The sequence below is a fragment of the Artemia sp. Qi Xiang Cuo genome, chromosome 1, assembly GCF_049724085.1.
Source record: "Artemia sp. Qi Xiang Cuo chromosome 1, ASM4972408v1, whole genome shotgun sequence".
Lineage (NCBI taxonomy): Eukaryota > Metazoa > Arthropoda > Branchiopoda > Anostraca > Artemiidae > Artemia > Artemia sp. Qi Xiang Cuo.
Window position 1 is genome coordinate 76,242,476 of NC_142794.1, and position 24,603 is coordinate 76,267,078.

At 36.2% G+C, this 24,603-nt stretch overlaps 1 protein-coding gene across 1 annotated transcript in view; it reads right to left on the reverse strand.

Annotated features, from left to right (window-relative positions):
• The window catches only part of AdamTS-A (ADAM metallopeptidase with thrombospondin type 1 motif A), a 646,314-nt gene that overhangs the window by 298,386 nt on the left and 323,325 nt on the right, over positions 1-24,603 (reverse strand). The window contains exon 13 of the mRNA XM_089091831.1: positions 17,185-17,355. Within this exon, the coding sequence (XP_088947957.1) occupies positions 17,185-17,355 (171 nt within the window). The remainder of the gene's footprint in view (positions 1-17,184; positions 17,356-24,603) is intronic.

Genomic DNA, 24,603 nt, shown 5'->3' on the forward strand with positions numbered 1-24,603 from the left:
ATTGGACTTTATTTCTTCTCACCTTTGAATGTAGCTCTTTTCTTTTACAACTTCTTTTATAAAAAAGATTTTTTAAAGTTAATTTTTGTCTTTTAGATTGGTTAAGAAGACACTATTTTAAATTTTTCAGGTTTTTCTCTATATGAATTTAAATTTTGGTTTATTTATATGCTGGACAAAATTATTATATATGTTGGACGTTGGATAAAATTTGGCAAGAATTAAAAAAAAATTGTGTTATAATGCCTAGCTTGATGTGTATACGGAAAAAATCCACCGTATGGGTTGAAAACATGCATATCTTTGGGGTTTTACAGGGCTGAGAGAATTGTAACCCCCATGATATTACAGCCTTGAGTATAGACAAATACTCATAAACCATTCCCCTCCACATACCCTGTAAGTTTCAACTTGATTCCATTGGCTTTTGTTGCGATATTGCAAATACACCCTTTCGACAAACTTGAATACAAATAGTATGTTTCGACTGAGTTTAGTCTCCCACTCAAGCTGCCCTGACAGTTTTAATTTAATACCCTTAGCAATCCCAGGGATATCGCAGATATTTCCTTTGGACAAACTTGGATGTACATAACGTTTTTTGATTTAGTTTAAGCTCCCCAAAAGCATACACTAAAGGTCCAACGTAACAACCAGAGTTTTTTTTTTAATATTGCAGAGACACAGTTTTGACGACAATCCCGATACACAAGATTTATTTTGATAGTTTTTCCTTCCTCTCGACTTTCCCTGAAAGTTTCAACGTAATAACATATTCCATTCCTGATATTATATACATGTGCCACTTTGATAACTTGGATGCACTTAAACTGTTTCGATTTAGTTCACTAGTAGTTGTAATAGTAGTAGTAATAGTAGTAGTAGTAGTACTAGTAGTATTAGCAGTAGTTGTAGTAGTAGTAGTTGTAGTAGCAGTAGTAGTAACAGTAGTAGTAGTATTAGTACTAGCAGAAGTAGTAGTAGTATTAGTAGGAGTAGCAATAGCAGTAGTATTAGTTGGAGTAGTAATATTTGTGGTAGCAGTAGCATACAGTAGTCACAATAGTCGAACTCCCAGTAGTAGCAATTAGTCATAGTCACATGTAGCCGCAGTCCCAGTTCCAAAAAGTCACAATAGCAGTAACAAGTAGTCACAGTCACTATGTCAATCATTAGCAGTCACTATCACAAGTGGTGGCTGTTGCAGTCGTAAATACAGCCGACGCAAGTGGTAGTTGCAGCCGAAGTTGCAAAAGCGAAAGTTGCAGTCATTATTGTTATTACCATTATATCTATTTATGTGTACAACGATAGTTTAGAAGACTTATTTGGAAGATCAGCTGGTAACGGGATATGGCGTTTCAGGATTCTTATAGCTTTATTTTGCTAAACGTGAATTGGTTTTATATGGCTTTTAAGGGAATTCGATATCTTAAATCTTGTTAATTTTAAAATTATCAGTTTGTGTGGCCAAAGTATTTAGAATTGATTGGGTGGTCTTGCCACAGCTTGTAGAGCCTGGATGAAAGATCCAAAAAACAACAGAAAACTAAAAGCTGAAATCTATTTTCCCCAAAATCTTAGAAAACCAGTTAAATTCTCCCGTTTAGACCAGAGATAGAAATATTCAATTTTATTGAAACTTCCTCATCAGAAAGTGTGGATTTTGTTTTTTCGATTAAACGAAACAGAATTTTCTTTTAGAGTTCTGGAAAGGGCAATCCTAAAAATATGTTCTAGCATACCTGCTATGAAAACGGTAAAAATAAGCTTAAATAAAATATGATTTGAATAATTTTGCAGTTTTGGGAGTTACCTGTGAGGCTACCTGCTTTGATTGAAAGCTTTGAAAACAGAGGGGACGTAAAATTTCATTTTCTGTTAAATCAAATTGCATAGTCAAACCACAGATTCTTAATAGCTCTGTATAGGGGCTAGTTCCCTAGGAGAATTCACAAGTGGACCTCATCTTGAGATGGTCAGCCTTTACTGGGGTTGCAAAAGGGTTTTAAGGTATGTAGTCGCCTTAAGTGTTGAGAAACAAGCTACTGAGCAATAACTTATTTTAGAGTGTTTCAGAGCAAAGTAAATACTGCTTAAGGTAGTGTATGACAAACAATATTTCGACCTCTGCAATGAAACAATACACCTTGAAATCTTTAAACCGTAGCTTTTGACTGTAGTTTGAAATTCAGTTGTTGGAAACATTTCTGATCCACGATTTATTGCAAGCGATGAAATATTGAATAGCTCTTCGAATTGTATTTAGTTAAAAAGAAAGCAGAGGAAGGATATAAACTATTTAAATTAATGATATTGCAAATTAGTGAAGTACTAGGGAAAGCTTTTTGAGGTGAGCATGGTCAAATAGAAAAAGAGGAAGAATAAAAATAAAACATGAAATCATTTTGTAAGTAAAGCTATTGATATAAGTGGTTAAATGAATGACCACAGAAATAAAATATTTAAAAAAAATCGCAATTTTGAATATCTAAAACTCTTAAGATAAAACTGTTATGATTTATAGTAGGCTAAAAGAAAAAAACAGTAAGAAAGACTTAAGGACAGCACCTTTAATTTTCAACAATGGAAACTGATCTGAATTTTGGTGGTGCCACGCAAATATGCTATTAATTAGAAAATAAAAGCCCCGAAAAAAAATTCCTAAGAAAACTATTTAGATTTGCATATAATAAAAAATAAGAGCAAATAGCACTAAGAAAGACAATTAAGCAGAACCCCTGTAATTTGCACAACTATGAAGTGAGCCAAGTTTTGGCAAAGCTAACAGTACCTTATTTGGATTAGTTAGCTTAAAGCTGGTTTCCAGTTAAAGTTATCACAGGAAATGATCATCTTAGAATTATTAGTCGTGACTTAGTTGACAAAGAATAAATTGCGGAGCTATGTATGGTAAGGAATGAGTAATACTTTGCTCTCAGTTAATTTGCCACAATAAGAACGACTCTGAAGTTCACCGAAAGCTAGTATAACTTGGCGTTCATATACAGATCCAGCAAGAACTCCTTTCATAAAAATGCACGCCTGACCATAGGGGTGGAACTGACAGTCTCCTCGTCGTCCCCTGAGAGTAGTATACCCAAGTAAAGACCCAACTACTACTGCTAATTTCAGTCAAGGTCCAGGCAGTGTCCTGTGTTTCTACCCCTGGTAATTTGTTAATAATTCTAGGGACTTTTTCTCTGGACTTGTGATTTTTTGAAAAAAATCTAGTGATATTTTTTTTTTTTTTTTTAAGAATTACTAGAATAACACTGAAATTCAATGGAAAAGCGTATAAATGTTCGGTTCAGAACATCAAGGGTCAACTTGATTACTGATTTTAAGTGGAAACTAACAGATCAATTACAGGTACTAAAAATTTCAAGTTTGTAGACCAATCAATTATAAAGAAGTTCTGCAAAAAGATCTCAAAACTCAGTATTTATGTTATATTTTTAATATTTAACAAACGGTGTTTTTTGTGTTTCTTTTCCGAATTTCCTCTACCCTAAAAAAAAACAAAACTCTCCCTTTGGTTTCAGTTCATCCTCGTATGGACCTAAGATCTTTTTAGCACTAAAACGCGCATTTTGTCAAACAGGTCGTGGTAACAAACCGTAAATATGGAGCACAGTATATAAATATTAGACAGTATGATCGTCCCCTATCTTACCCATCATAAAAACCCGGACCGAGGTGTGAGTGCTCCGGAGAACGTAAAAACATAAGCGACGTTAGATCTTTTCACGGGTAGACAAGTCAGATTTCTCTTGAACGCGAAACTTGGCTTCATCGTTGGAACACTAAATTTTAAAAAAACTAATTTTGAATTAATTGATTCCAAAACATATGTGAAAATCGGTAATTAGTAGTACAATGTTATTATTAGATGTTTTTAGGAATTACAAGTAGGTTTCGAAGTCTCGGATTGGTTTCAAAGGCATTTTGAGAAAGTTTCTGCCAAAGTGCGTGTACCAAGGTAGTTGGACCGGTGATGGCAGATCAAATGAGAGGAGCTGTTTGTACGTGCTAATGAAAGAGTATGTGGGAGGGGCTGTTTGTTCGCACCGAGAATGAAGAGCCAGAAATCATCTGCGTTGAACTTACTGCTAATTATATTTATACAGTAGTAAAGAGCTACTGGGCTCAAAATTAGCCGAAACTCTAAGAAACGCAATTTAATGGCAATAGATATACCAAAAGAACTAGCTTTTTAAGCTGATTCCGAATATACCGAATTCATTACGTCATTGCTACCCAATAGAAGTTACGAGCCTGAGAACATTTCCTGATTTTCATAAGAAGAGGAGGAAACACTCACACAAAGTCTAGATATTTTAATGAAAATCACGACTTGGGATTCAGCATACTAGAAAACCCTTCATTGGAGCTTTCAAGCTCTTATCAACAAAAATGTGGAATTCTGTGTTTTTCCCAGAATAAATATAACGGATGATTTTTTTTTTCAAAGAGAAGATATCATTCAACCAATGGCCCTAGAAAATAATGAGAAGGCTCAATTTAGCGGAAACCAAAAGTTCTAGCAGCCTCCTTAAGTGACCAAAGTTATTTTATGGCAACCAGCCCCCTCCACCACCCCCTTTTTTCTCCATAAACATGTGATCAAAATGCAGATAGCCGTTTTGATTTGGCATAGTTGAAAGGCCCAATAAATGTCCTTTTGAGGATGAAATGACCTCATAGCTCCTGGGGAAAGGGTTGTAAGTTACACAAGGTGCCCATTTTTCACGTATAGTATCTGATATTGGGAAATATTCAGAATTTGCTTTTGGAGGAGGGATTTTTTCTGTGGGGGTATGTTTAACGGGGAGACTCCGGGGATAGGAGTGTTTGTGGGGGAACTTTTTCAATGGAACTTTAAACAGAGTAGGGGGAGGAAAACCTATTGCTGGTAACGACTAGGGAAACGGCCGAAGAAGTTTTTTCCACTGAAAGTAAGGATCACCATTAAAAATCAAAACGAAGAAAAATTCTTCCGTACATGAGGGGGGCTTCCCCTTCCCGATCTTCGCTCTTTACGCTAAAGTTTGTCTTTTTGTCACAGTCAAGGAGGCACACTTGTGCCTCTATAAAGAGGCGACCCACCACAATGTTAAGCGATTTCAGGTCCTAGAGGTCGCAGAGAGACGGCGGTAATTGCATTTTGTAGCCCAAGCTCAAACTAAGAAACTTGCAAAATTTCATCCTCCTCCGACTTTATCTTCATGGGGTAAACTGGGCCGGAAGTTTGGACCCTCCCACCACAGCCCCCCTTTAACGTTGTCCGATTGGGCTGAAATTTAGAGGTTAAGCTGTCAAAGGGCCCGGGAGCGTATCCTCGAAATTTAAGCTGAATCCGATCACTCCTTCCCTGTTTTCAAAAAACCAAATATAGCCACTTAAAATTCATCTCTTTTTTTTTTGTTAGCCACGCCAACAGGCCACAGTTGGCAACGGATCCGGTTGAATGAGGACTCATTCGAAGCAGAATTCGACCTGCTAGGGCCTTTTGATATTTTCAGACCGAAAAAATTATCCCCCGAATTTACATTTACGAAAAACCTCGTTTTCCTATATTAGACCATGTTCATTTTTTCCTCCCCCACCCCCCCGGTAACGTTGTCTGATCGGGCTTAAATTTAGAGGATAAGCTTTCCTGGGGCCTGGTAGCTTATCGTCGACATTTCAGCTCAATCTGATCACTCCTTCCCTGTTTTTCAAAAACCACATATCAAGATTTTTGGGAATTTGCTTGCGTCGAAAATACCTTCTAATTGCTAAACAACAATTGCTGTTGTGTTTGTATAGTCCAGCGGCTGAGACTTTAGACTTTCAGGCGGAAAACTCGGGTTCGATTCACCATCAGAGCAACTTTTTTATATACTTTGAAAAGAAACTCAGTTTCTTTTTTAAATTATTTGAAAAAAATTACGTTTTCTAAAGAGTTAAAGAGGCTGAGTTACAAGGTCGACCCTTAAAACGTACAGGGATTAGGAGGCACAGTTGGGGGGCTGTTAAAGAGGCTGAGTCACAAGTTCGAACCTTAAAACGTACAGGGATTAGGAGGCACCCTGTACGACGTGATTTGAGTATTCAGGAATTAAAAGCCTTAACACAAGAATGTTCAAGAGCGGGGGGTTTGGGGGGCGGAAGCCCCCAACTTTAACTCCTGACACGATCAGCTAACAGTTAGTCAAGCAATAATAAGTAATAAACTGTACAAAAACGTGCAGAAATTATTTGAAAAAAACTACGTTTTCTAAAGAGTTAAAGAGGCTGAGTTACAAGGTCGAACCTTAAAACGTACAGGGATTAGGAGGCACAGTTGGGGGGCTACCACCCCCCAAACCCCCGCTTTCGCAGCCTTTAAATATAAAAAAATTTCTTTAAACTGAAAGTAAGGAGCGACATTAAAACTTAAAAGAACAGAAATTATTCCGTATATGAAAGAGGCTGTGCCCTCCTCAACGCCTCGCTCTTTACGCTAAAGTTTGACTTTCTCACAACTCTTTTTTTAAACAATAAAAACTTTAGCGTAAAGAGCGAGGCGTTGAGGAGGGCACAGCCTCTTTCATATACGGAATAATTTCTGTTCTTTTTAAGTTTTAATGTCGCTCCTTACTTTCAGTTTAAAGAAATTTTTTTATATTTAAAGGCTGCGAAAGCGGGAGTTTGGGGGTGGTAGCCCCCAACTGTGCCTCCTAATCCCTGTACGTTTTAAGGTTCGACCTTGTAACTCAGCCTCTTTAACTCTTTAGAAAACGTAGTTTTTTTCAAATAATTCTTTAAGAAAGACGGATCAAACACAAGACCATTGAATCTGAATGATAAGTTTTTTAACTTTAAGACTTTAGCGCAAAGAGCGAGGGTTGAGGAAGGGATAGTCCTCCTCATATACGGAAGAATTTCTGTTCATTTTAGTTTCTAATGTTGCTCCTTACCTTCAGCTAAAAAAAACTTTTTATTTAATTTCTTTCTAGATCCAAATGCCAAAAGACAGAAGATGCGTGAGATAAAAGCGGCCGGTGCAACTGGAATCTGATGATGAGCCGAACGGCTAAGAACCATGGCAAATTGTACAAACATTCCAAGGGGGATTCCATATCCTGAAGGAAAATCATTGGAGGGTTGAGAATCATTTCATATTAAAGACCTCTACGATACCCTTATAGCAGTAAAGGGCCTGGGTGCTTCAATCCACAATGACTCCTCTCTTCTAGAGCCGGCATGCTATTAGGCCAAGTTTACTGTGTGAAATATATGATAGCTAGGAGAGTCTTTCCAGAACGTTAAAACTACTTCCGGAAAAATACTAAAAACCACTGATCCTTTAGAAATCAGATATCTGGAACGTAATCTTAGAAATCAGAGGTTATTTGAGACCCGGATCCTGTGGAAATTAACAAACAGCACAACTAATTAAACTCAATCGTTTTTTGACAAAATTACAAGGATTTTTATCCAGCTCACTTAAAGTGTCAAGAACTATCCAACATTGTTCAAAGCACCCTTTCTAGGTTATTAATTAGTTGTAAGAATGCGCCTTACGGAAAAAAAACGAGAAAAAATTCTTTTCAAGGTTACAAAAGAAATGGCTATTATGCAAATTTTTGGCTAAATAAAACCAGTCGGCAAACCAGTTAGTAAGATTTAATAGCCCCGCCCATAAAATTTTTGGCTACTGACGCCCTGCATGTCCCCTATATTGCGCCTGCTATTGTACGGTGAGGATTTTTGTACCTTCCTTAGTACCCCAATCAGATAAAATGCTCTCTGTCCTTAACGACATGTTAAGGAAGGACGTGTTCGTTTTGTCTCTAAGTATAATACCTCCTACTTCCTAAGGGAAGATGACTTAACCTTATTTTCTAAAAACGTAGATGACGAAAAACTACACTTTTTCTGTCACTTTCGAGAAGAAAGTAGTCAAAATTAAAATTTTTTGTTGTTTTTTTGCTCATTTAGTGATTTTTCTCGAGATTTTAGTGATTGTATTTCTGACCTGGTCGCAATCCTGCTAGTGTCTGAACACCAAGTAGATTTACATGTGGAATACGTTGCCGAGATTGGATTAAAGCTAGTAGTGGCCACAAAATTCATATTGATAGAATCAGTCCTAATGGGTCTGACGTGCTAACCGTTGTGAAAGAAAAAACCCTGGTGAGGAGCAAACCGCGGCTGGAGAAAGAGTATTCTTAGTTAGTGTTAGTTCTGAGGATCAAGCTCCTCTCGCCTCTGGAGGTGTGCAAGCAGTTGGTGACTCTCCCCTCCAGCATTGCCTGCCTAAGTCTAGAAATTAAAAAATGCTCTAGAAATGAAAAAATAGGCAAACAATATCTTGAATTACCACACCCAAGCGGGCACCAATGTCCCTACGACTATTTTGGCGTGGAGGCAACGAGCCTTGGGATCTGAGCATACAGTCAGTTTTTGTAAGTCCATCCATAATAACAATAACGATAATAAGGTCTAGCTACGCACTTGCTGATGCAGGGAAGTCCAACTAGACACATATCTGAACGCCAGTCTTGAAGTTTGTATTTTCTGTGAAACATTTTGTCTTGAAATAAGCCATAGAGCTATAACTTTCAGCAAAAAGACAAGATAATTGGATTCGTTAGTTTCAGATCAATCAGCCAGAAAATGATATCATACAGGCTTTTTCTTGGAAATTGATTTATATTTTCTTTACAAAAAAGAACTTTTTCCTTTTCTGAACAATTTTCAACGTAGCTTTCAATCTAAAGAACAATGCCAAGTAAATTCCAGAGAAACGTAATTTGGTATATGGATAAAACCACATCTCAGCTTTTGAATAATTGTAGAACTGCCGTATTACTTCAAAATATTAAAGCCGTAGAGCTCCAAAAGGATAAGATGCTAAATACTTGCGCAGGGAGCGTAAGCCTAAAGTGTGGGACAAATATAGTCACAAAACAAGGTTCTTGTTTTGTAGAATTCGAAACCCTGGACAAAAAGTTCTAAACTTAAAAGACTAAAGCCGCAGACTTAAGGACTTAACTGTAGATCTTGTGGTATCTAAGCATCGAATGGCACATGTGAACGGGAATGGCGTGGATATTGATGTCTAGAGGGGCATGTGTATAGACATGCAAGTCTAGCTGGACACTCGTGAAAACAAAACACTACTTATCACGCGTAGGACTCTACTAATATCATGGATTCAGCCATATCTTTATGACAACTTACGGAAATCGCCACTACTAAATAAAATCATTTGAAAATTTATGGGACACACATAGTAGGCCATTGACTGTATTCTGTGCACCGTTTGCTAATTCGGCTCAAATCTCATACACCGCAGTTCTTTGAGTTCATTCATATATACTTGCATCTTGAATAATGGAGGTATTTCCTTTTCTATTTTTAATTTAATCAAGTAAAAGGCATATGAAAAGCCTTGTTGAAACGCTTTGTATATTCTGAGAATAAGAAACAAGAAAGTGAAAAATAATAAACAATTTTGTAATAATCAAACAGTTCGTGGTAACGAACTGTAAGGAGCGACCCGGCTCAATAGTAACCAAAACTCTAAAAACAAGAATTTTGATACCAATAGATACATGAAAAGAATCAAATTTTTATGCTGATTTCAAATATATAAGTTTTGTCAAGTTTAGTCTTACTCATCAAAAGTTACGCGCCTGACAAAATTTGCTTTATTTTCGAAAAAAGGAGAAAACATCCCTTTATAGTCACAGAAACTTAATGAAAATCACATCATCAGATTCAGCATATCAGAGAACCCTACTATAAAAGTTTCAAGTTCCTATCTGCAAAAACGTGGAATTTTGTATTTTTTGCCAGAAGAAAGATCACGGATACGTATTTATTTGTTGTTTTTTTTTACCCAGGGATGATCGTATTGATCCAGTGGTCCTAGAATATCGCCAGAGGGCTCAATGGAACGAAAATTAGAAGTTCTGGTGCTCTTTTTAATTGACCAAAAAAATGGATGGCAATTAGGTCTCCTCCCACGCTCATTTTTCCCAAAGTCACCCGATAAAAATTTTGAGCCATTTTCTTCAGCATGGTCGAAAAGTACAATAACTATGTCTTTGAGGATGACTTAATCCCCCACAGTCCCTGGGGGAAGGTCTACAAGTTGTGAACTTTGTCCAAAGTTTACATATAGTAATAGGTATTGGGAAGTGTACATACATTTTGAAGGGGGATTTTTTCTAGTAGTTGGGGGTGGGTGGGGGTAACGTGGGAGGATCTTTCCATGGGGAAGTTTTAATGGGGATAGGGATATTGCTATAGATTGCACTGGATTTCCCAGCATTATTTAAAAACGATCAGAAATTAAGTAAAAGAAAAAAAAACGGTTTTTTCAACTGAAAGCGAGGAGCAACATCAAAACTTAAAACGAACAGAAATTATTTCGCATATGATTGGGTTCACCCCCTAGTCATTACCTCACTCTTTACGCTAAAGTTTTTTGTACTTTCATCAGAGCTATTTATTCTAATTAACGGCCTTTGTGATTAAGGGATCATTCCTAAATAATTGGAACAAAATTTGAACTTTAGCGTAAAGAGCGAGGTATTGACTAGGGACGAACCCCCTAATATACGTAATGAAAATATACGAATATAGAAGTTCGTTACGTAAGTTAATTCGTAAGTTACGTCAGATCAAAATTCTGAGAAAGCCATTTAGCCAAAAAAATGTAAAATTAATATGCAAATTTCGTTTTAATTATTCATGTACGGTGAGCCAACATCAAAGCTGCACTAATTCAAAAACATTCAGAAATTAAATAAAAAACAAGTTTTTTAAGTGAAAGTAAGGAGCAACATTAAAACTTAAAACGAACAGAAATTATTCCGTATACGAAAGGGGCTATCCCCTCCTCAACACCTCGCTCTTTACGCTAAAGTTTGAATCTGTCACACAACTTTGTTTTTTTAAACAATAAAAAAATTTTGATTTTGTTCCATTTCTCCCTTTCTTGATTTTATTAACATTGATTCGATTTATAGCTACATGGTTGAAACAAGAGTGATACATTGCAGAATGCATGGGAAATATATAATTTGGGCTATATATTTGCATATTAGGGAGGTAGGTGGCAAGGGTGTCGGTTTTATTTTGGAGGGGGGACAAGGGGGCGTATTTACCTCACAATAATCTGGAGAAACAATTTATTAAGTAGCCCATGCCCCTTGACTATCTGGATATGGACCCCTCACCCCCCCCCCATAACAATTCTGGAGGCACACCCCTAGATGGGGGGTAAAGCATAGTGGAAGTACGTTCAAAATATGTTACCTACAATGTTTGACGCATTATGAAGCAAGAATTGTTCTCTTAACATGTTTCCTTCTCAACAGCCCAAATTCTAGGCTTATATCTTTTTATCTTTACCTATTCCTTCATCATGAATTTTCACTGAACATATTATTCTATAACAACAGTCTGAGTGCTTAGCAACTAGTGTTACTGAATGTAATACTTTAAGTTAGAGTCACTGAATTGTTCGATTTCAAAATTACCAAGCGGAACAAACGTGTTACCACTACCAATCAATACGTCTGGCCAATAACCATTTCTGGATATCCATGTTGATGGGCATGAAGCAAGTTCCTGCCGGGTCAAAAAATTTAAGTGCAAAAAAGAAGACATGTATGCGAGGTTCTTTTTGCAAAAATAACGTTGGTGAACAAGGTTAGAGGAAGGGGGTCAGCTTTCCCTAACCCTTTATCATGGAATTGTATTAAGTTAATTTAATATCCTTAAAAATGGTATGAGCGAGTAGCAACTATTAAGATATACACCAATAAATTTCAAAGAGTCATTAAATCACTCAATTTTGAAACTACCAAGCGGAAGAAACCTGTTGAATGTATTTGATGAGAAAACTCGTACAGGTATTCATTTAAATGGTTTGCCAAATAATTTTGGTGTTTTGCCAGTCTTTGACTCAGCCACTGAATGGACGAGTGACACTGCAAATATTGGCAACTGTATTCCAAACAAATGAAATATGGGTGTGTATAGTTTATATGGGAAGATATTTTTAGCGTAAAAAAAGATCAGCTTCTAGTATGTTGATGTCAACTTTCTAGTAGCATATATCATATTGTCGTGGCAAGGCTGCAAGGTATTAGGACGCAATTAGTTTTTTAAGTTTTCACGAGACCAGAATATTTTCAAAAGCCATTGAGTGGCTGCTTACATATCCAAATTATGGCGAAACGGTATTTTTTATACATTTTCCTAAATATTGCATATCATTTACATTGTATCACAAACAATATATCAAATAGAATGCAAAATTTTGAAAGTTTTTTTTTCAACTTTCAGTTATTTTACACTCCATTTCCCCAGAGTTAGAATCTACCTGAAAGTTGAAGCATTTCAAGAGCCTCGAGTGTTACCAATTAAGTTATCAATTGGTAACTAAAAGTTACCAAGAGTGTTACCAATTACCAATTAAGTGTTACCAATTAGTGAAGCAAATAATAATTTCAAGCTTCTTTCCTGATAATACCATAACATCTTTTTGCCCAACCATATTAGTCTTTTTTAATCCATGTATCAGATCTCTTTTGTTGCAAATAATTCTAATTTGGCTGAAATAACCTCCAATTTGAATAATCATTATTCAATGAAAAAGGCATATCTCGAATATTATTCTTTGGCAAGACGGGGAAGGAGCTTTAATTTTGAATTCCTTTATGATCACACTGAGGTGGCATCCTGTGCTTTTGTTCTAATTTTATATATTTCTTATTTTCGTTTAATGATATCTGTGCTGTTTAGCATTGTTTTTCCTTCATGTATCTAAAAAGAAAATACCAATCGACCCATGGTTTCCGTTGGCTAAGGTTTTAGTTTTTGTTTATTTTTTGAAAAAAAATTTCACGTTCTTCTTCTTTTTTTATCCCGTAATTAGTTTTTAGGCCTATCAACTACGTTTTCATTCTGTATATTACTTTTTACATTGGTATTATTTTTACGGCAGTTTTTGAAACGCAAAAATTTTATCGTGTCAGTTAATAACTATTAAAATAAATTACTACAAAATAAATAAATTAACATAAATCATATTTTGTCGGTATAGTACGCTTTTTCAACACATAAAGATCCTTCTGGGACAATGACAACCTTATTGTACCCATTGAAGTTTTTTTTTGTTCTTTCTTTAATTTCGTAATATTTTCTCTGGGGGGAGGGGGGAATGAAAAAGGAGAATTTTTATTTTCCAATGTTGCTGCTCAGTTGAAGTCGTACAATAACTATTAAAAATGATTAAAACCAGATCTGAACCTTATGCTACACATACAAGCAGGGACGTAGAATATCAAAAACTTTGATTCTCACAAGTTTCTGGGTATTTCTTATTCAAATTGTCAATTTATTTTATTATTGCTCTCCCCTTCCAAAAACAATCTTACGTACATGCATGCATGCATGGTTAACGTAATTTGTTATTTACTTTTTTTTATTGAGTCTGTGCTTTTTACGCATTCTAATTTTCGCACCTACATATGATTCGAGCGCAAGAAATAGAATAAACCTCTATTATAGAGGTTTAATAGAGGAAGAGCTTAAAGAGGATAGATAACAAAGGAAGCTTCAAGTACCAAGGACGGTATAAATGAAATATGATTGTTTGAACTGGTTAAGTGAAAATCTACACAGTAACATCTTAAGAAATCAAGAAAATATGAATTTCAATTTTCAATGAAAAGGGCTTCCGTAGTTGTCTTTGGGAATCAGCAGAGTATTGGTGGTTGAAGTTTTACGGACTAAAAGTGTTGCCAAATTCCACTGGGCCTATTTGTTTTGACGATTTAACGTGGCAAAAACGGAGAAAATGTAGTATTGCTCTAAAAACAGTATATTTTGAAACGAAATTTTTTTTTTTTAGAAAATCGCAGCTTTAGATATGGACAGACGTAAGCAGACAAGACCGTATCCAGGGGGGGGGGGGGTTACGGGGTTTAACCCCCCCCCCCCAAAAAAAAAATGTCCGAGAAAATTGCTTTTTTCAATACTTTGACCTCTTTATGAAACTCGCATATTTTGAGCTTACCAAATCACAAGGTCACTGTAATTACCAGCTTAGCTTCAACTAGTTGCCGTTGAGTGAACAATAGAGTCAATTATTGGAATTAGGCAGCATATCTTCTTCTTCAGCTCAGCCTTCTTTTAGCTGGTGCAATCCAATCCCAGGTCAGTTCGTATCTAACACTGAAACAATGAGGAAGCGACAAGCGGATAACGATTTATTTCCATCGTGCCGTGATCACGGGCCGTGATGAAAATGTTAGTTTCAGAGATGTCAAGTTAGTTGTACTGAGCACCTGAGCGTTTTATCTTGAAAAACTGTTAGTGAACCGGGGATCGTTGTCTTAGGACTCTTAGGTGTAGCTACGGAAACGCCTTATACTAGTTCTAACCTCGAAAGTTTTCTCCAGGGATGACGACTCGTCAACGCAGGAGACTTCCCAAGGCAGCAACCATCTTCAGATCCCACAAAACGACATAGGACAAACTGTCAGCAGGGCCTGTGATTTAGACGTTACTGCGAAGTTGCAGTTATTTGAATCTCCGTGGCTACCAGAGGAGAGCTACTCGTTTCCAGCATCAGGCAAACGTAATTTAAGGTTTCCACGAAGATGGATGGCTCGTTTTCCGTGGCTTGTATTCTCGGATAAATTTAAGGGTGCTTTCTGCAAATACTGTGTAATTTTTCCAGCTGGATACTTCGGCAAAGGATATAATCTATGACTTGAAGCACTGGTTCTAAAACACTTTACAGCGTTGAAAGACGCGATTGAAGTTTTCGCTCGTCACAATAAATTGAATTTCCAGATAGAAAATGTTCTACTTTTAGAGGGCTCTGTAGCCCTACGGAAAGACAAGCAAGAAAGAATTTTCTTCAAATTAGATGATGCTCGATAAGCTCAAGCAAAAGAAAATCGTATGAGACTCAAACCGGTTGTAGAAACTATTGTTTTTTTTTATCGACATCAGCTAGCCCTTTGTGTCACGAATAATCACGGTTTCCTGCGTTCCGAAGAAAAAGAACAAACTTTAAGCGACGGAAATTTCCGATCTCTTTTCAGACGAAGAATATGGTATGGTGATAATTAAGAGCTAATACAGCATATTGAAGAAAGTGTGGGGAAATGGGATGTATCTGTCCCCAGTAGTGCAAAATGAGCTTATCGGTGTTTGCGGAAAGACGATTCAAGCTGATATTGTTAAAAGGGTAAACGAAAGTGTTTGCTATTGGGTTTTAGCGGATGAAACATCTGACATAAGAAACACAGAGCAGGTGTCCATTTGTGTTCGGTACGTTTCAAACAGAGTTTTGTGCGATGATTTTCTTGGGTTTGTTTCCGATCAGATTTAACCAGACAGGGTCTGGCCACCACAATATTGGAAACCTTGAAAAACCATGGTTTGGATTTGAGCAAGTTTGTAGGACAGGGATATGACGGAGCAGCTGCTATGAGTGGGCGCCTGATATGCATTCAAGCTTGGATTAGACATCAGTATCCACGAGCAATTATGTCCAATGTGGAGCACATATACTCAACCTGGCGATCGCTTCAGCTTGCTCCATTCCAGTCATGAAAACGTGTTTTGGGACAATATCTCTGATCTGCAACTTTTTTTTTACTCATCCCCCTCCTGTACCCAGGTACTCAAAGACAGATATCGACAATACATGCCAGAATCTAGAAAAACTACTCTCATTACCCTTTGTGAAACACGGTGGGTGGAGAGGCACGATGCCATTAACCTCCTTGTGGAGCTCTATAAGCCAATTGTAGAAGCACTAGAAGAGCTTCAAGAAGAAAACACGAATGCTGAGACTTCCGCAAAGGCCCATCAGTTAGCAAGCTCAAAGGAGCAAGAACAGTTTCTGACCAGTTTATTCGTAGCAAAAGAACTCTTACGTTGCCGCTGTGTAAACTTCTTCAAGCTGTTGACTATGACTTGGCGCTTGCATCAGGCCACGTTGAAACTGTGGTGCAGACAGTTGTGGGCCTACGCGGAGACGCAGATTCTTTGTTTGACTCGTTGTATTCAAAAATTGAAGATTTTACCAGAGATCTGAAGATAGCATTGACGTTTCCAAGATTTGGTCGTCGTCGAAACGACCGCTAAGACATTGGATCACCGAAAGAAGCGTACAGAGCTTCCATATACATTTCATTCATGGACTACTTCATGTCAGAACTCAAGGAGAGATTTACAGTGCATCGTACAATTTTGACAACTTTAAGTTGCTTCATACCTACGAACTTAGACAAAAGAAACTTGTCTGACGCAGAAATCAGTGAGAATATTTATATTTACTCCGACCTTTACCAGAGCCAGATGCGCTAAGCCACGAAGTAAAATTGTGGAAAACAAAGTGGCAGAACGTTAACAACCAAGAAAGACCAGTCTCGGCTTTGGCCGCACTTGATATGTGCAATGCTGATTTCTTTCTAAACATCAGTCGCCTTCTTGCAATTATAGCCATTTGGCTTGCTTTAACTGCTACACCGGAAAGACTTTCTCTACATTGGGTCGGCTTAAGACATAGCTACGAAATGCAACCGGTGAAGAACGTTTGACAGGTCTAGCGTTACTGTCAGTGCACAGGGATGTTGCTATTGACACTGATACAGTTACTGACATGTTCACAACTCAAAAAACACATCGAATTGATTTTGTTCCGTGAATTCATTTTGTAAATATTAAGTTTCTTAACTGCAATATACAGTATTTTATGTTCCTATCTATTGTCTTCTTTTAGCGTTAGACATGGATTAGGTCCGACCCGAGGAGACCAGCCCCCCCCCCCAAAAAAAAAAAATCCTGGATACGGCCTTGCAAGCAGGGTTACTAATGCACGAGAATGTAGGGAGGGGGGTGAATAAAATTTTCAAAACCTAGACTGTGGTAATTTTATTTTGTTTCTTCATTTTATCAATGAAAATACCAAAAAGGGTGTTTTTCAAGAAAGCACCTAAAAACGGTATATTTCAAGATCTAAGGCGACAATTATCCTCAGCCACCCAGCCATCAATTGGCACCTCATAACTTAGTGTATTTAAAGGGTGCAAAAATATCTTATTTTAATGTCCCTGGTACTATAAGAAGCTACTCAACTTATTAAAGTGAAATGTTATGAAATATCAACAGTACCGAGATAGTTATCGTCACGATTTGTTCCCATGTAACCATATTGCTTTATATCAATGTATGAAGATCCTTCTGGGATGATAACAACCTCATTATATCCGTAGGAGGTTCCGTTAAATGTCCCTTTTTTAATTTCGCAAGTTGAATTGTCACCACCACACACGCCGCACATATCTGAAAGTACATAAATAGATTCAAAATCGCAGAAAGATTAATAGGAAAAGTATCAATATAAATTTTTGAATTGAAAAGATTAAGAAACAGGAACTTGATTTTTGAACTCGAGAAAGTCCATCTTTTGTAATACTTTCACATGTGTATTATTGTCCAACTATTCATAGTCAAACTGTTCCAACCAATTTCAATCATGCATACAAGTAATTGAAGAGAAAGTTTATTTTAAGTCGAGGATTGGTAGGGTGTTATATTGGAATCAAAGGATTTTTTACCACTAGGGGGTAAGGGAAAAAATTTGGGAAGGCTCTTATTTTTCCCGATGAGTAGGGAAGTAATGGTGATTTATTTTAATTTCTGTGTTTTACAAGGAACATTTTCTAGGTTGGTTTGAAAGGGACGGATTGGTAGAAATTATGCTACGGGACACATTTTATTCGGAAAACAAATATAAGAAGATTTGGTTGGTGTGAGCTTGGCATATAACAGACATTTTCTTTAGTCCTTTTTTTTTATCATTTTTGGTTTGAAAAACCGGCTGTGTTTTACTCATTATGTTTTCCTTTTTTGTTTTAACCATGGCCCATCAGAACTCCTGAAATTTCTAAAAATCATATCTTATTCCCCATGGCACCCTTTTTAAGCCATTCGCTTCTACCAAAGACCAGGGGGGAATGCCCCTATCGCACACAGTTCAAAAGAAGTTCGGGTGAGAACCTTTTACCACCTCTGAAAGACTCCTATCAAGAACGGTTACCAATACCAAAGTCTGGGATGAGGAAATCAATTTCTTATTTTACAATAGATGTCTTAACATAATACATTATGACTAGTATCGTATAGAAAATTCGAATCATTTATTTTATACGTTGGAATAATACATTTTTGGACTATCCATTTGTTTCTTCTTGTTTCAATTAAAAAAAAAAAACAAGTAAACCAAAAACAAATTCAGTAAGTTAGACTAATTGCCACATGAGCTTAAAAGATATGGAAATTATTTTAAAGAATACAAAGTATTTAAAAATACTTCCTGTAATAATTTTACCAGCAAGTCAGTAAAAATTGACCACAGAATTTTGCTTCCTTGTATTACAATGCTTAATTAAAAGTCGGCACTCCTGTTATACTGCTCTACAAGAAGCTGGTCTACTAACAAGGCTGCATTAACGATTTTGTTCGGGAGGGTTATTTTTTCGAGGGAATATTCGTCTATATACATTTTTTTACGTTTTCACTAGTGAGACGAAAATTGCGGGGGTTTAAAACCTGTAACCCCTCCCTCCCGCTAGATACGGCTTGATCTAATTTTTTTTTAAGAAACCTCATAAATACCATTTTTAAAACCAAATTAATTATGCTGTTAACCATGCTAGTTGGCAGGGGCGTTGTTTGGGAGGGGCAAGGGGGCAGTTGCTCCCCCCCAATAATGTGGAGAAATAATTATTATATAGCCCATGCTCCTTGAATATCCGACCGTAGACTCCTCTTGCCCCCCCCCCCCAAATGAAAATGTTAGGGATTCGCCTCTGCTAGTTGGTAAGGCAGTACAATACCAAACACTGGTCAATAGGACTAAGCCATAAGGTCATAAGACCCTCCATCCTCTCATTCCCTGTTGATGTCGATGAAATGTCAATGTTTGAATTTTAAGTTTAGACAATTTATTTGCTGTTGCTACTAAAAATTGAATATGAAATGTTGAATAGTTTCAAGCTCGAATTGTTTCTCCCTAACCCTAGGAATTTTTTGCCCGTCCAAACTCAGACTTTTAAATTTCCTAAAATTTTCATGTTGTTTGTCAGTTTTTGAGTCTATATATCTCTCTACTTGTCAACTCTAATCATGCATGTGTTTTAGTTTGAAATTTATGATAGTTAGCTACTAACAAAAGTATTACTTAGTTGAAGTTTAAGATTTGTAGTTGCTTGTTTTAAAGTGGGTATTTTGAATTACACTATCGTGTTTCACGCTATAAAATAAACTTGATCTTTGAACTGCCATCAAAAATGCACTTTTAAAGTACGGTACCAAAGTCATTGAAAATGAGATCCAGCTGTTGGTATTGGTTGAGTGTTAACTTGCATGACCAAATTTATTTTACAAAATTAGGAAAAATCAGAAATTCAATTTCAAATGAAAAACAGCTCCATTTGTAGTTTTTGGTAGCTGTGGGTGCCAAATTAAAAAAAAAGAAATAAAAAAAAACCGTGGTTAATAAGCTAATTCGAAAAGATCATCTAAAAAAATACCTTCTAACAGCTAAGAAGATGTGGCTTCCCTTGGAAAGTGTATTTCCCATTGGGAATCAGAATATTGCTGATTCCCAAATAAAAAAAAACGAAATAAAATTATTAATTAGAAAAAAATCATCTAAAAACAAAAATGCCGTCGAACAGCTTAAGAAGGTGTGGCTTCCCGTGGAAAATGTATTTGCCTTTGGGAATCAGCATATTGTTGATCCCGAAATAAAAAAAATTAAATGAAAAAAACGTGGTTAATAAGCTAATTAGAAAAGGCCATCTAAAAAAAATACTGTCGAACAGCTTAAGAAGGTGTGGCTTCCCGTGGAAAATGTATTTGCCTTTGGGAATCAGCATATTGTTGATCCCGAAATAAAAAAAATGAAATGAAAAAAACGTGGTTAATAAGCTAATTAGAAAAGGCCATCTAAAAAAAATACCGTCGAACAGCTTAAGAAGGTGTGGCTTCCCGTGGAAAATGTATTTGCCTTTGGGAATCAGCATATTGTTGATCCCGAAATAAAAAAAATGAAATGAAAAAAACGTGGTTAATAAGCTAATTAGAAAAGGCCATCTAAAAAAAATGCCGTCGAACAGCTTAAGAAGGTGTGGCTTCCCGTGGAAAATGTATTTGCCTTTGGGAATCAGCATATTGTTGATCCCGAAATAAAAAAAATTAAATGAAAAAAACGTGGTTAATAAGCTAATTAGAAAAGGCCATCTAAAAAAAATACCGTCGAACAGCTTAAGAAGGTGTGGCTTCCCTTGGAAAGTGTATTTGCCTTTGGGAATCAGCATATTGTTGATCCCGAAATAAAAAAAATGAAATGAAAAAAACGTGGTTAATAAGCTAATTAGAAAAGGCCATCTAAAAAAAATGCCGTCGAACAGCTTAAGAAGGTGTGGCTTCCCGTGGAAAATGTATTTGCCTTTGGGAATCAGCATATTGTTGATCCCGAAATAAAAAAAATGAAATGAAAAAAACGTGGTTAATAAGCTAATTAGAAAAGGCCATCTAAAAAAATGCCGTCGAACAGCTTAAGAAGGTGTGGCTTCCCGTGGAAAATGTATTTGCCTTTGGGAATCAGCATATTGATGATCCCGAAATAAAAAAAATGAAATGAAAAAAACGTGGTTAATAAGCTAATTAGAAAAGGCCATCTAAAAAAAATGCCGTCGAACAGCTTAAGAAGGTGTGGCTTCCCGTGGAAAATGTATTTGCCTTTGGGAATCAGCATATTGTTGATCCCGAAATAAAAAAAAATTAAATGAAAAAAACGTGGTTAATAAGCTAATTAGAAAAGGCCATCTAAAAAAAATGCCGTCGAACAGCTTAAGAAGGTGTGGCTTCCCGTGGAAAATGTATTTGCCTTTGGGAATCAGCATATTGTTTATCCCGAAATAAAAAAAATTAAATTAAAAAAACGTGGTTAATAAGCTAATTAGAAAAGGCCATCTAAAAAAATGCCGTCGAACAGCTTAAGAAGGTGTGGCTTCCCGTGGAAAATGTATTTGCCTTTGGGAATCAGCATATTGTTGATCCCGAAATAAAAAAATGAAATGAAAAAAACGTGGTTAATAAGCTAATTAGAAAAGGCCATCTAAAAAAAATGCCGTCGAACAGCTTAAGAAGGTGTGGCTTCCCTTGGAAAGTGTATTTGCCTTTGGGAATCAGCATATTGTTGATCCCGAAATAAAAAAAATGAAATGAAAAAAACGTGGTTAATAAGCTAATTAGAAAAGGCCATCTAAAAAAATGCCGTCGAACAGCTTAAGAAGGTGTGGCTTCCCGTGGAAAATGTATTTGCCTTTGGGAATCAGCATATTGTTGATCCCGAAATAAAAAAAAATTAAATCAAAAAAACGTGGTTAATAAGCTAATTAGAAAAGGCCATCTAAAAAAAATGCCGTCGAACAGCTTAAGAAGGTGTGGCTTCCCTTGGAAAATGTATTTGCCTTTGGAAATCAGTATATTGCTCATTCTGAAAAAAAAAGAAATAAAAAAACGTAGTTAATAATTAGAAAAGATCATCTAAAAAAAATGCCGTCGAACAGCTTAAGAAGGTGTGGCTTCCCTTGGAAAGTGTATTTGCCTTTGGGAATCAGCATATTGCTGATTCCGAAATGAATGAAAAAAAAACAAATAAAAAAACCGTGGTTAATAATTAGAAAAGATCATCGAAAAAAAATTGCCGTCTAACAGCTTAAGAAGGTGTGGCTACCCTTGGGAAGTGTATTTGCCTTTGGGAATCAGCATATTGCTAGTGTTTGAATTATTAGTGAAGGAAACTGTTGCAGTAAGTTGTTAGTAGCAGTAGTAGTTCCTATTAAGACATCAATTATACCTTACAAGCATTTGAGCGAGAGTTCCTGTTGGAAGAAGCTCATTTTCCGTGCTAGGTGTGGGAGGCGGGAAAATATTAGAAACGGAGAAATCACAAAAATATTTTGAATTTGGGTGACGAAGCCCCTCCATGTGTATATACCACGCCTAAAATATACCAAAATATAGATGAACCATCTTTTTTTAAATTGATTCTGAATTCCTAGTATTGATTGTACAGTTTTCAGACTAATTCTATTCTTTTAATCCTGACTTTGTTCTAAGCTTTAGCTGTCCAAATAATTTGACCCCTAGCTCCAAAATAAATTAACGCGTGCCATCATGAATCTATGATTTTATTTATTACGTCAATATCTGATAAATATAGGGTATTGCTTGAACAGCAGAGTCAACAGAAAGAGATCTATGATATTTATGATGACATTGAGTCAGCTGATAAAATGACTGCAAATAATAGTCGTAAAACAGAAATCAAATTTATTTATTATTTCTAAAATTAAAAGTTGGATAGGAAACAGTTTCAAGCAAAAAGTGCTAAAACACTGCAGAGTTGCGTTGAAGTGGCATACTCCTTGAATTTGAATTCAAGGAAAAAGGAATATAACAATAGTATATAAGTTTGGTATGTCATATAGGATGAGGTAGCTTAAAGTAGACAGATAGGTGGCATGGAATAGCCTAGGCCAAAGAACATTATCGTAAAGTGATCAGTAATTTGATTTAAATAAATATCTATAAAAAGAACAAAAAAGCCATCTTCACTGCAACAATGACAAAAAAAAAAGTTAATCAAAATCTGAAAAGAAGTTTGGTAGAAATTTGCAATAAAGTGAAAGGCTGACAGGCTGATACAATCGACGTGAAATAAAAGTATAGATGCCCTGAAGTAAGCGGCCTTTTGGTTTTTTGTTCCTAAGATTGATTGAAATTATTCAACAAAAGTACCTTTCACATTTTACATAGAAATTTCGGCAAGACTGTATCATCTCCCGTCTTGACTGACTGTCTTTCCGTTATTTGTCAAAATGCTAATGTCTTGAAGCTTTTAGGGGTGGCTCATTCCAAGGTACCCTAAGAAAGATTTTCCTGGACCAACTATTTTGGGGTCGGTATTTTTAAAGATATTCAGTTGGAAGAGATTAATCCTTATCTCTTCTTCACTTATAATCTTTGTGTATCTTATTATACATCTTTTTTTATATTTAACATCTTTTTGCATCTTTTTTTACATTTAAGAAGGTTCGTTAGGAAAAATTTGGGGATTAATAAATCTCCCACCTAGAAATTTATGAGTTTTACCAGCTTGATAAAAATTAGGTAAATCGATTGAATGAATATTTGATCATTTTGTCTTTAAACAATTCTATTGAGTCAATACATTAATGAAGACTTTTCATATTCAAGTTACTTTTTCTCCTTGGGTAAGGTCAGATTTTAATCCTTTAATGGCGAGTTATTATACCACACGGTATAACACCGCTTATGCAGCCATTACACTAAAAAATATGCCGGTCCTCGTTCAAATGCAGGGGTACTAATAATTTCCGCATAAAAGAATAGGGGTAGCAAGCAGTGTTTCCCTGCGATCGGTTTTAAGATCAGGTTGGGGAATTCCGGCCTAAAATCGTACTTCTGCAAATTTTCAGATCCTCTGAAAACAACTTTTGATATTCCCTAACATTCCGACTACCTACTACTACTAACGACTGAATGCAGCATTAAGCAACCTCAGACCAACGTAACCACGTATGCTCCTTCTCTACCTCTTTATATTAAAAGTTTACCTCTTCACCCCTTCCCATAAATTGCGATTTCCTTCAAATCTTTTCTTTTGACTTTTTCTTATCCCGTTCGGGACGACCTGCTTTTTCTTTCGCCCCAGGTGGATGGCCAAAAGGCATAAATTTTTGGACAAATTTTTGCAAATTCTGTATTTTAGATTTTGCTGGAGATACAATATCTCTGTTCTGCATTATATGCCTTAATGGATACCTCCAGTTCTATGGATGCACCTCCATTCCTGCTTCCAGTACGTATGAAATGAATTTAAACATATATGATATTAATTTCGTATACATTAACGTATCATTCTATGCAAAGTATCTTCGTACTTTAACCTAGAAATTCCAAGCATCATTAATGAATAGTATTATAATAGGTAAATCCTTATTATGGAGGGGTGTGTCTAACTTAAAGAATCTGTTCTATAGTTCTGTTCTATGGGAATTAATCTGTTGTATGGGAATTAATCTGTTCTATGGGAATTAATCTGTTCTATGGGAATTAATTATCTCTCTTTGTAGTCACTACGTCGTCTAGTTTTCTCGAGTATAGGAGGTTGAATATACTGGAGCGTTTATGCGGTATTTTAGATGAAATAAATTTCTCAAAGGTCGAACCACATAGTGTTGATTACATGTAACAAGATACGAGTCTATCGTACAACTCTAGTATTTGCCAAAAAAACAACAACTAAATATATCAAATTCAAGCTCTAAAGGCTGCTCCAAAAAAGTAACAGATTTCCCCTACGTACGTAACTGTCTATGTTAAGTAGCAAGTTTATGTTACGGTAAGTATAACTCTTCCCACTTAAAGAAGTCTTTTCACACTAGATTGACAGGAAAATTAATAAAACCATCGTGATTATCTTCTAAAACC